This window comes from Aulonocara sp. 'chitande type north' Nkhata Bay, linkage group LG9, assembly GCF_057382095.1.
Source record: "Aulonocara sp. 'chitande type north' Nkhata Bay isolate Kocher_YH1m ecotype deep benthic linkage group LG9, A_spYH_male_GT1.1, whole genome shotgun sequence".
In the NCBI taxonomy this organism is placed as follows: Eukaryota; Metazoa; Chordata; class Actinopteri; order Cichliformes; family Cichlidae; genus Aulonocara; species Aulonocara sp. 'chitande type north' Nkhata Bay.
Window position 1 is genome coordinate 15,309,712 of NC_141352.1, and position 11,836 is coordinate 15,321,547.

General features: G+C 40.9%; 2 protein-coding genes across 3 annotated transcripts in view; one reads left to right on the forward strand and one right to left on the reverse strand.

Moving 5' to 3' along the window:
• Positions 1-8,730, forward strand: part of cntnap2a (contactin associated protein 2a) — a 409,058-nt gene extending 400,328 nt beyond the window's left edge. For both annotated transcript variants that reach the window (XM_086306026.1, XM_086306027.1), the window contains 3 exons: positions 2,230-2,502; positions 5,277-5,348; positions 6,333-8,730. In XM_086306026.1, coding sequence (XP_086162152.1) covers positions 2,230-2,502; positions 5,277-5,348; positions 6,333-6,532 — 545 coding nt within the window. In that variant the 3' untranslated portion in view covers positions 6,533-8,730. The remainder of the gene's footprint in view (positions 1-2,229; positions 2,503-5,276; positions 5,349-6,332) is intronic.
• A 1,056-nt stretch (positions 8,731-9,786) lies between these two features.
• Positions 9,787-11,252, reverse strand: ptgdsb.1 (prostaglandin D2 synthase b, tandem duplicate 1). The gene is made up of 6 exons (XM_086306029.1): positions 11,140-11,252; positions 10,841-10,980; positions 10,650-10,729; positions 10,450-10,563; positions 10,256-10,357; positions 9,787-10,172 (listed from the first exon to the last, which is right to left on the reverse strand). The coding sequence occupies exons 1-6, from the start codon at positions 11,233-11,235 to the stop codon at positions 10,153-10,155; spliced, it is 552 nt and encodes a 183-aa protein (XP_086162155.1). The 5' UTR covers positions 11,236-11,252; the 3' UTR covers positions 9,787-10,152.
• Positions 11,253-11,836: the final 584 nt, after the last annotated feature.

Genomic DNA, 11,836 nt, shown 5'->3' on the forward strand with positions numbered 1-11,836 from the left:
ATACAAACAGTGCAAGTGTCTGTAGGAGGTCTGCTCAGCTGAATACTAAGAAAACTCACGTAGTGCTTGGCTCTGTTCCTGGTAGCACAATCAATAGTGCACAAGCACACACATGTACAGTACATACTTGTATTGGACCCATGAAAATGGAATAAAGAGAGAGAATTGCATTATAAGCCATGTCCAGATACTCAGAACCCCATCATCTGACATAACAGGATTCATTAAATAAACCAGTGCATACACACACACATACACAGAGCACTGTAGTTGGCCATCCCTTGTTCATCTGTGGGATTGTCCAGTGCTTTCCTCTGGGTGTGGCATGGTTGTGCAGAAGCATTGCAGCCATGCATGTTAAAATTTAAACCTGGCTTTGTCTACACACACAAGTAGAGGTAGTACATTTTTCATCTTCCCAAAAAGTGTCAATGGCAGCTTTTTTGTGTGTTTTTGTTGTTGTTTTATCTTTCCAGGTTTATGCCAGCATGGCAAGTTTATTTCATGTCTACACAGAACTGTAGGTGTTAGAGGGATTTTTTGTTTTTTTTGTCTGCAGCCTGCAGACAAAAAAAAGCATCTCTTCCATTTTCTTTGAGGATATGTGTGTGAGTGTGTGTCTGCACCTATAATTTGTTTCTTATATTATGGGGGCATTAATGTGTACTGTCATGCCGAAGGAATTTAGCTTCTGCATTAGACTGGCCATTCAGTTTTAGTGTGCAGATTTGATATAAGGGTTGGACACTAAGGTTTAACGTAAGGACTGGAGATAACAGGGAGTTTGTCTAGACTCGTCTGCAGATTGTGTCTCAAGGCTCTTTTTCTCTGCCTTGGCTATGTGTTGCAATAAAGGGTTTTAATAACTGCAGGGCTATATCTCCTGCATGGTGTTTTCCACCACATGGGTTATAATTCATGCGTGGGTGTACTATTATGTTGTTCTGGTGATTTTTATTGGAATAACCTGACCTTTTTGAGTGAATTTTTGTTTTTTTGTTGTTGTTTTTTTATGCTTGACCTTGGGCCATATGAGCGTTAAAACAAACAACTGCTCAGTCGCCTCCAAATAACTATTAGGGTTAAAAAAAAAATCGATATTTCTCCACTCGTGAAAATATGCCGTGTGCAACCTACAAACAGCCCTCAAAATCCACAGATTGAACAAAGATATTGGCCCAGCTGGACCGAGCTCGGCGGGCCACCTGCAGTTCAGGCGCTGATTTATGTGTGAGTCTGTGTGTTGAAGTACTTTTCGTTTGAAAAACAAAAGGGGATGAAAATCAAAGGACTGAGAGAGCGAGAGGGGGCTGGACTGAGAGGCGGCTGTATGAGTGCACAAATTGCTGCTTTTAAACATCTGAATTTGTCAGAATTGCCTTGGCAGTAAGTGGACCTCAGGCAATTTCCTACCCTCCAAATTATGGCAATTATTACAAATTATTTCTGTCATGTGTTAGCACAGTGGACAACAAGAAGAAAGCTAGCTTTTTTATCATTATTTTAACTTATATATGTGGTTATGATTATACACGGATTACATTGCAATAAAAAGATCGAGAGAAGTGAACCCTTGTTTGGGCTTTCAACATCCGTATGTACACACAAAAGTGTGATAAACATTTGTTATATGATTATAAGTGCCGCTTACAAAGAGCAGGATGAGCAACGTGTATTCGTGCTCGGTTGAAACCAAAATAAAAAAAACGCTGAATATGAAATATCACCTCACTGCTGTGCTGCTAAATCAACCCATGAATAAAAGAGTGACTGCAGAAAAGCAGAGCGCGACAGAGAAACAAAGCCTGTGAGAGCAGCGGGGGTTGTAATTCATTATTCATCTTCTAATTTGACATTAGAGGTCAGTGTGTGTTCCTCCCCTGCTTCCTACCTCCTCTGCCTCCTCCGCCTCGCCTTCACTCTCTTGTGTGAATTCCTAATCTGACCGGGTGTATTGAACTTGCAGAGTTTGTTTTGTCTGTACATCAGCAAAAACTGACGCCTACAAATGCTTGACTGTTCAAAGCTGTACGTGGAGTTTGTTGTGTCTGTCGATTGTTTATTTCGAGCTCTGTAGTCATTTGTAGAGATCCTGATGTTTCTTCTCTCAGTATCTAATTACAAGTTGTAGTTCCAGATAACTAACCTGTCTCAGTAAACATTCAACAGATAGGTTCTTTAAAAGTCATCTGGTGATGACAGCTTCTCTCCGATCCTGTCTCTGTGCAGAAACTGGACACATAGACCCAGTCATCATCGAGCGTTACAACACCCCAGGTTTCATTGGCTGCCTGTCGCGGGTGGAGTTCAACGGAATTGCCCCACTCAAGTCTGCACTCAGAACAGCCGTAAAGTCTCAGGCAACGCCAACAGAAAAGCAGCCTGCAGCTGCGTCACCTGCATCTTACCAGGGTAAACTGGTGGAGTCCAACTGCGGGGCATCACCTCTCACTATCCCACCAATGTCTGCTGCAACAGATCCCTGGCATCTGGACAAAACAGGTGAGTGGAACATGCTCAACAGGTTGATTTTTCATTTTTCTCACTGATAAGAAAAAGCAACGCTGTGCAGTCTGAACAGTTAATGCAGATGTGTTAGTTCTGGGTGGCAAAGGAGAGCTTATAGCCCCAAGTTTTTCTTCACAGCAGAGCAAGAGTTCATTAAGTATCCTCGAAATGCTAGTTTAAGACTTGTGTGTTTACATGTCCGTACACACACACACACACACACACACAGACTAATGATATATCCAGCGGCAGTCTTTAGTATTTTTAGTGTCATCATTCTGGAAGCATCCGTTTTCCTCAGGCTCCGTGCCAACTGTGCCTTTGGGAGCGTTGAGCTCTCTGAAATTGATCCAGTCCATCGATCTCGACTCCAGGTCCTCACTCGAAGTCTGCTCGCAGCCATCCGTCTACAAAGTGGATTATTATTTATGTTGCCTTAGGTTCTCTATAGATAGCTCAGATCTATAACATATTGAGACCTCCCTCCATCCTTCCACTTTCGTAATGATTGTGCGATGCCAAGTCGACTCTTTTGCGTTAGTTTCTTTTTGTTGGTGATGACATCCTTTCCCGTTTCTGTCAGTTTACTTTTCTGTGTTCTCACCTTTCTATTATGCTTTTAAATATATTGTAGTTTTATCCAATTACATCCAAGCATATGCAGCTAGCAGAGGTAACCATGATTTAAATTTCAAAACAATAAATAAGAAAAAAATATTTAAAAAAAACAAAAACACCACCAGACAATGCACAACAATATAGTCCAGATAAGAAATACATAAAATTACAACATAAAAATCCATAAATAATAAATAAAAATCCATGGTGCATACGAAAATACAAAGGAAATAAATAAGAAGGCGTACACCATGAAAAATGACACTTAATACATAATTAGCATAAAATGAATGCTCACAGATGTGGTCCCTCTTTAGCTGTTGTTTGATGTATAGCAGCTGAATTATTATTATAATCTCACTACCTCTAGTAGAGGCTCTGGTAACTTTTTCACTAAAATTCAGTTTTAACATGATGAACTCACCCAATCAGGTTGGAGCGAGTCCATGTAAGGAGCTTATAAGCAAACTTAAATTAAAAGAAAAAAATTGAAAGCTTAAAATATTATATTTTTGAAGTGTGACCCACCGTAAAAAGGCTGATGGGGTTTTGCTGTCACCCTGCCAGGTGGGCGGCGTGGATACCCAATTATACGAATGCAATAACTTGAGAACCAATTGTCATAGTATTTTTTAAAATCCATACCATATGTGCATCTACTACAATTCTTGGACAAGTTCAAATCTTACTGACCTCAACCTTGAGATCAACGTCAGAGGTTAATCTGAAAATCACCTGGGATTTTCACATTTATACCATAGATGCATCTACTAGGAGGCTGAGAGGTAGCACTGGTGGTCACCAATAATCACTGGACACTGTACATGTAAATACATATTAGCCACCTAGCTTAATCGTTTTTTTGCATAGAAGGACCCTGGAATGTACTTCAAACCTTCCTTGCTTACTAGTGACTTCTTGACGTTAAATATAGTATCTCGTCCTGCTGGCATGCGTGTCGATTTCATGCTTTGGAGAACCAAAGCGTGGACTAGCATGTTTATTCTATATGAGCAAAAAAATAATAGAATAGAGAAAAATTCTAGCTGTATTTTCTGGCCTATTGTTTAATTTTCCTGAAACTATGTAGGTTCAAATTATTGATTTAGATTGGGCCTTAACCCCTTTCTTTCCCTTTTCTTTTTCTATTCCTCCACTGACTTCTACTGACTTTCCCCCACCTGGCCCTCACCTCCTGTCCACTCCAGCGTAATCCCCACTCTGATAATAATGCGAATAATAAAATAAAATAATAAAACGAAACAAAAAGAATAACAAGAGGCACCTACAGAGACACTGTAGTGGTCGTCTTGGCAAAATAAATGTGTTTGGCACAACAAAGCATTCAGGCCATGATTCTGCTTGCTAAAACTGATTCTTACTCATGCTTGTGACTTCCCAGGAGAACTATGGGCAGTACAGCCTGCATTACAAATAGCTGACGGGCTCATAGCAGGGTGATGTTTTTCCTGTGTTAAAATATGCATATTGGGGTTGTGTTTGCACAGAACTGCTCGATTATGGAAGCCTGCAGAGAGTTAGCAGCTCTCTGCTGAGAGAAGTTATTGGCAATTTCAGCAATGTCATTTTACTTCTTTCTTTTATTACACACCCTCCACTCATCTCAACTCCTTTCATATCCACTCCTTGTACATCCAGGGAATATCACTGCAATTAAACGGTGGCAGCAGGCGTGTAAACTGCTTGAGCTCGATGAATGATTAATGAAAACCATGAAATGCATGAGACGGTGTAGTAATATATTTATTTATCTATCAGTAGTAATTTTATATGCATCTAGCTGACCCCCTATGAGCATGCATTTTGGTGACAGCAGGAAAGAAAAACTCCCTTTAACAGGAAGAAATCTCGAGCAGAACGAGGCTCATGGACGGGCGGCCATCTGCCACGACCGGTTAGGGTTGAAGGAAGGAAGACAGGACAAAGACACGTCATTATTAATTAGCAAACGTTCTCCAACCAATCGTTCCTTTTGACTTTTAACTGCTGAAGAACATCAGAGACGCCATTAAGCTCTGTGTTGATAGAGATCGTACGTATATAAAAGGCACTTTCCTGATCTGCTGGGCATTTCTATGTGCACTGTTGTTTCAGCTTGTTTTTGTGTCTTTCTCTCATTCCTTGTTTAGATGCAGTGTTCCCCTTTAATGAGGAGAGAGTGATTCCCGATGGAGTCAACAGGGACTCTGCCATCATTGGAGGTACAAAGTGCCATTATCATTTCATCAAGTTAAAAGTGCTTAAACGTGGGGTTTTTTTATTGCTAATTGATTTTCCACATTTAAGAGGTCTTTAAAGTTTTCAGTGAGTTTATTAATAATTTATTATATAGTTCTAAGTATAGCCTAAGTACTCTCTATCTGACAGTCAAACTCTAATAAATGGAACGGAGAGCAACTCTGGGTTCAGTATCTTGCTGTAGCTTGCTTGGCATGCAGACTGCAGCATAGTGGGTGACCTTCTCTGCCTCCTGAGCTACAGCCACATGGTTGGCATTTATGTAGCACCTTTTGATCTTCACTAGCTTTTACTTTGGGAGGGGTAAGTGTCTTGCCCAAAACATTTGAGCAGGGCTTTATCGCTTGGGTCGGCTGTGGTTCAGGAGGTAGAATGTGGCGATCCCTGTGTCCTCTAGTCTGCAGGTCAAAGTTTCTTTGGGCGAGATACTGAACCCCAAGCTGCCACCTGATGCATCCGCTGGAGTGTGTGTAAATGTTAGACAAGGAGTTTTGGTATAAAAAAAAAGTGTGTGTGATTGGGTGAATGAGGCTTGTAGAAGAAACTGCCTTGAGTGCTAAGTGCCCCATTTACTATTTATTTGCTCTCTGTGCTTCACACATTACAATAACCAGTGGTTGTGATGGATCGTGACCTGGATGAGCTGCTACATCACAGACATTCTGATCATAGTTAACTATTAAAAACGTCTGCTTTATACTTTTCAAGTGACAGTCAAATTCCTTCTTTCTGTCCAAAAAGTACCAAAAACAGACTACAGTTCACTAATGTTTCTAATTACATTACAAACATCGCATTACATACATTTTTATTACATTAATCTCCCAGTTGAGATGGCAGAAGCAGGCTGTGTTTGCCTTTGCTTAGACATTGACTCATATGAGGAATTTCATGGTCGGAGCAGGTTGGTAGCAGTATTTGAAAAAGCCTCTCTGTCTCTACTACAGGTATTATCGCAGTGGTGATCTTCACCATCTTATGCACTCTGGTGTTCCTGATCCGCTACATGTTCCGTCACAAAGGCACTTACCACACCAACGAGGCAAAGGCCAGCGGGGAGTCGGCCGCGGAATCAGCGGATACGGCCATCATCGGCACCGACAACCCAGAAACCATTGACGAATCAAAGAAGGAATGGTTCATCTAACAGCCAATCAGAAAGAACTCTGAGAGAGGGAAAGCAATGTTTTAGATCATCCGATGCCACAGAGATAGAGGTGGTTTAAGTCAAGGCCAATCACAGAATGGACAGAGGATTGGCTATTCAAAAGGACAATAATCTCCCAGGGAAGGTTGGGGCAACGGGGAAGACTGTACAGAAATCCTTTTGTTTTGTTCTGTTTTTTTATATATCCAGAGTATTAGAAAGAGAAGGAAGGGACACTTATTCAACTGAGCACAGCTGTAAGAGACTGTACATGTATATACTAACCGGCTTGTCCTTCTTTGTGTCGTGCTTGGGAGTTTTCAGGAGTCCTTTGAATACTGTATATGACAAATAATTATACTTACTGGGTCGTGTGATAGCAAAGGTTTATTGCCAGTCCCTGTTGCGTTTTGATTTTATATTTTAACAAAACTCTTATATCAAAAATGATCAAATCGACATGCCAAACCTTTGTTTTTGTTTTATTCTTTCTTTTTTCTTCTTCTTCTTTGTATTTTTTATTGTTTCAAACTGCGGATGCACCAGTTTGTCACATAATTCATGTCGTGGTAATATAGAACTGAATATGGATGCCAAAAGTCACCTTGTAAATATGATATTATTTTCTCCCTTTTCTCGAAAGATTTATTTAGTGTCAGACGCATAAAGCAAATTAGAAATTTCATATCTATATGAGAGTGGCGCCACACGTCTCGTCTGTCGCATTATAAACGTGTAAAATACAGAGTTTTACGTTTAAATCTTATGACATTCGATTGTAAGGGACACTCCTTTCTGTGGAAGGGCACCGAGGGGTTTCTCAGTGCATGATGGGGAAATCATGACGCCATCATCGCCATCTTCTTCATCTTCATGGTCACGGCAGCTTTCTTTGGATTTGGAATGAGTGAATCTGCGAGCCTTTACTCGTGCGGGCTTCAGCATGTTTGTTTGTTTCTTTGCCAAACACTTGAGTCTTATGTCAGATTTTCATGTTCAATTTGATATTTGAGTTGGTTTTTTGTTTTGTTTTTATACATTTGAAACCAGTGTTGGGCTGTAGTTTTTAAAGCACATGCATGCGTCTGTGCGTAGGTGAATTAGGGAAAATGAGCTTTAGAAGGGGCCGTTTGGGCATGCGCGAAGACCAGACCAAACAGCTTGACTGATGCGTACTGAGTTTTCATCGATGCACTAGGCATTAAGTGGGCGAAGCAGCGTGAAATGAAAAATCAATTTATATCTGAAAAACACCTGGGACGAAGTTAAGAAGATAATTGGCTTATTATTCCAGCGTGCCTTCAAGGTGCTGAGCCGTTTGGCCTTGCCTCACACTCACAAACCTGCGAGAAAAACTTGACTGCTGCTGCACGAAATCGGACTTAATAGCGTTTTCAGGTGTTTTTTTATGTTGTATTTAAATGGTGCTGTGTTCACTTACGCAGAAAAATCTTGGTTGGAAAAAAAAAACTTTTGAAATTTAAAAAAAAGCCAGACTTTCCAAGTATTTGTGCAGCAGTAGCAGCTTCAACGCACACGCTTACACCTCCCCTCACACGTGCACACAACAACATGCATGTTTGATGAAGTGTGAGTCATTTGCTCGTTTGCAAGAAAAACACGTTTAGGATGAGGAGGCAGACACGAGCGTCACCCTGCAGTGTGCAACTGCGGTCCAACATGCATTCAAATATGATCTATTTATGTTTAAGTTATTTTTATGTTTACCTGTTTACCTTACCATGGCTTCTACAGAACGACGTGTTACAGCTGAAACCTGCTGCCAACTCTATTTTGTTGTGAAGTTGTTTTATTTTGTATGTCTGTTTGATCAAATTGCTCCCACGGCGCTCGCGCAGTGAATCACGAATCGCCTCGTGATCGAGCGCTTGCTGTGGATCACTTCATGTGAGACATTAGGAGCAGCTGCTGAGCTCAGCTTGCCTTCTACTGAGGCCTCAAAGAAGAATTCATCTGCTTTTACTTCGCATCCCGTAGGGCAAACAAGTGACTCTACCGATGCTTTGTTGTTTTTGGATTTTGATTTTCAGACTTTTAAAATGCATAACTTCATCCTCGATATATGTTTTGAACTTAACGGCGATGATAATTGATTATCAGCGCAGACAGGCAAAACCTTAACCCACATGTTTTGCTTTTAGTTCTCTTGAGTTCAATAAAGAGTGTTTGATCTTTAATAGCAGTTTCTTCGTCTTCTTCTTCTTGTTCAGACACTCGCAGCGTAATGATGCACATCAAAGACAGTACTAAAGATATTCAAGGAACATTTTGTGTCTTAGCCATGTAACCATTAAGAAACAGGGACTATGGAAGAATCTAACCTATTTGCTTTAGTTCGACTTATATAAGTTAAAATTATATAAAACTGATATAATACTTAATAAACGCTATGTAGTTTTTCCTTTGAAAAGTCCGTAATGAACAAATGTGGAAGTTCCAGAAGGTCATATGCTGCCCTCTGGTGGGCAGACAGTGCACCTTCTTAGTCACCCAGATTTACAGAGCATACACACTGATGATTAATGACAGATTACCAAACTAAATAAAGTTAAAAGCTCATAGCTGATGAATTATATTCAGAATCAGTAATAAGTAATATATGAAAGTATATCAAATATAAACTTGCTGACAAAGGTACCCAAAGCAATGAGGCGCTACAAAAAAAGGACTGAAGTGTCCTTAAGATGATAAAGTTGTAGATAAATGTGTTCACTTAAGTTCAGCATGTTTGATTTTAAAGTGATGTCAGGTCTTTATATCTCTTACTCATCAGAAATTTAGTGCTACTCTGCTTTTCCTCAGGAGGGATTTGTTCTGCGTGCCTGGTAATTAAATTAAATTAATTCTGATTACTTTGTGTTTGTTTGTCTGCCCACACCTTTGAACCGAGGTATTGTCTTGTCGTTGTTATTACTGTTGCCATGATCCAGAACTAAATAGCAATATAGCTGCCCCATAATCAGTTTGTGTTATTATAATCTTCGTTTCATTATGTCTGTCGATTGAATCGCTGCCTATATCACTCTCAGCCGCATATTTGCATAACTGCAACTCATCCTTAAACCCTTTGACAAGGACTGTGTCCTAATGTAATGTGGTAAAGTATCCAACACACTCTCGCATGCCTGACAGTGAGCTGATGGGGAGCATTGTGTGTTAAAATATTCACGTAGCTTCCAAAAAAACCTTCACAGAACACACACACACACACACAAAATTATTGTGAAATCAGACACTTTTTAACAGCTTTATTAGCTTTGAGGTTGGAAAACAGGAGAAAAAAAAGTCTGCAAAAGAAATCAGAAGTTACAAAAGACAACTTATAATATTTCCGTGTACTTCAGTCCCTTTTTTTCTTACAAGCAGGCCTTTATTGTTCCACTCTGATGCCCCAGTTAATGTGCATGTTGACAAGTATGAGAGCTCAACTAGGATCAGGGTTGGTCTTTGGTGTGCAGCAGAAAACAGAGTGAAATGCTTGAGGTTCATTGTCCCAGGGTGTAGCTTTGTGAATCCGTCATGACTGTAGGGGGGAGAGGGGTTGGACGAATGTGGTGGGGGGGGGGGGGGATGCTGCTGAGATGGAAGATTTGGGCTCCTCAGGCGTCGGGACACTCACCTGTAACGCATATTAGAAAGGCTGGTGAGCGAAGGTCTGCCTCGCTCACAGAATCAGTTACATTGTTGATACTGTTAACTTACCATTCTTGGGCAGCATAACAATGTTCTCAGCGAGGACACCAGTCTCCAAAGAGAACTGCGAGAATTTCTCCTGCAGGACAGCGCTGGTGTCGGGAGTGCGACCTACAATAAAAAATGACGGCGCTCTTCAAGAATGAGCAAATCCCGGAGAGCATTCCTAGAAAGTTACTCTTATTTTGGTAAGACAAACTCACTGTAAAGCTTGTTGAGGACCTCGGACACCCCATTCTTTGTCTTGATGGTGTGGACCAGGGCGTACTCATCGTAAACAACGTCAACAATGCGCATGTCGTTGTCATTGTTCCAAGCTGGTGGGGTCACAGAAATCATGTTAAATCTAAGTATTCAAATATATGTCAGATTTTGGGGCAGTTTTAAAGGCGTCTCTACTTACTTTGGCTGTGGAAGGTGAAACGTCCAGGAGTGTCTGTTTTCTTAGCCAGGTGAGTCATTCTCCAGCAGGAGCCATCAGTACTTAAATGGGGAAAAAATGACCAGTTTATTAGATATCCTCCCTAAAAAAGACAATCATTGCCATTTAATTTATTTTATTTTATCTTATTTTGAAAGCACAATTATACTCACTTCAGGTTGGAGTAAGAGAGGTCCAGATCTTCTACATCAGTAGGAGTTAAGAAAGCAGTCCCCATCTTCATGGTTGCTTTGTGGTTCACAAACCACTGAGCATTTGTAGCAAAGCCAACCATGTACCACTTGCCCGCCACCTGTAAGAAAGCAAACACTGTTTAAAAAGAGGTTATCTAAACCCTACCTGCATTACTGCTTCCCCTCTGCTTTCTAAAAGTGAGGGGTTGTTTTTGTCTGTGCAACAACCCAAAGACAGACGCAAATAACTTCTTTCCTTTTAAATGTGTATTTGTTACCTTCTCCAGGTTGAAGTCTTTTACGGGCATGACATCTGCACATGCAGCCAGCACGCACACCAGGACGGCCAGCATCCTCAGCAGTGTGCTCCTCATGGCTTCTTCTGTCTGTGCTTCGGCAGCAAGGAGTGATCAGGAGTGTCAAGGCGGTTTGATGGGAAAGAGCAAGCGGAGGCTTCTTATATTTGCTGCAGGGTACAGCCCTACCCCCATTCTGTCTCCTCCCCACTCCCCCTCCCCACAATCCTGCTGTTCGCTACACCATTACAAAAACCCTCAGGCGAATCACGGCTGTTACACAACTGGCACGTGTGAATAGAGCCAGGACACAGGGATAGAAGGGATGGGGTTTAAACATTAGTGTCCAAGCATGCCTGGCCAAAATGTCACATGTATAAAATCAGTGTGTTTTCCATTTTTCTGGATATGATAAACCATTGGCATCCAGTATTTCCTGCATGGTCAGGGATTTTTAAGAACTTCATGGTGAAAAAAAAATAAAAATCATTCTCATAAATAACTTTGCCAGTGTTGCATACAGTGGCTTGATTGTTCCTTGCAGCCTCTGAGCACTGACTCACATCATTGTACTGGTTTCTTTCTTTCTTTCTTACTTTCATAAAACCTTTGGTGCATGCAGAATTTCGGTGAGAACCTCTGAGTTTTGTAACTACCAGGGAGTTGGAGCATGCACTAT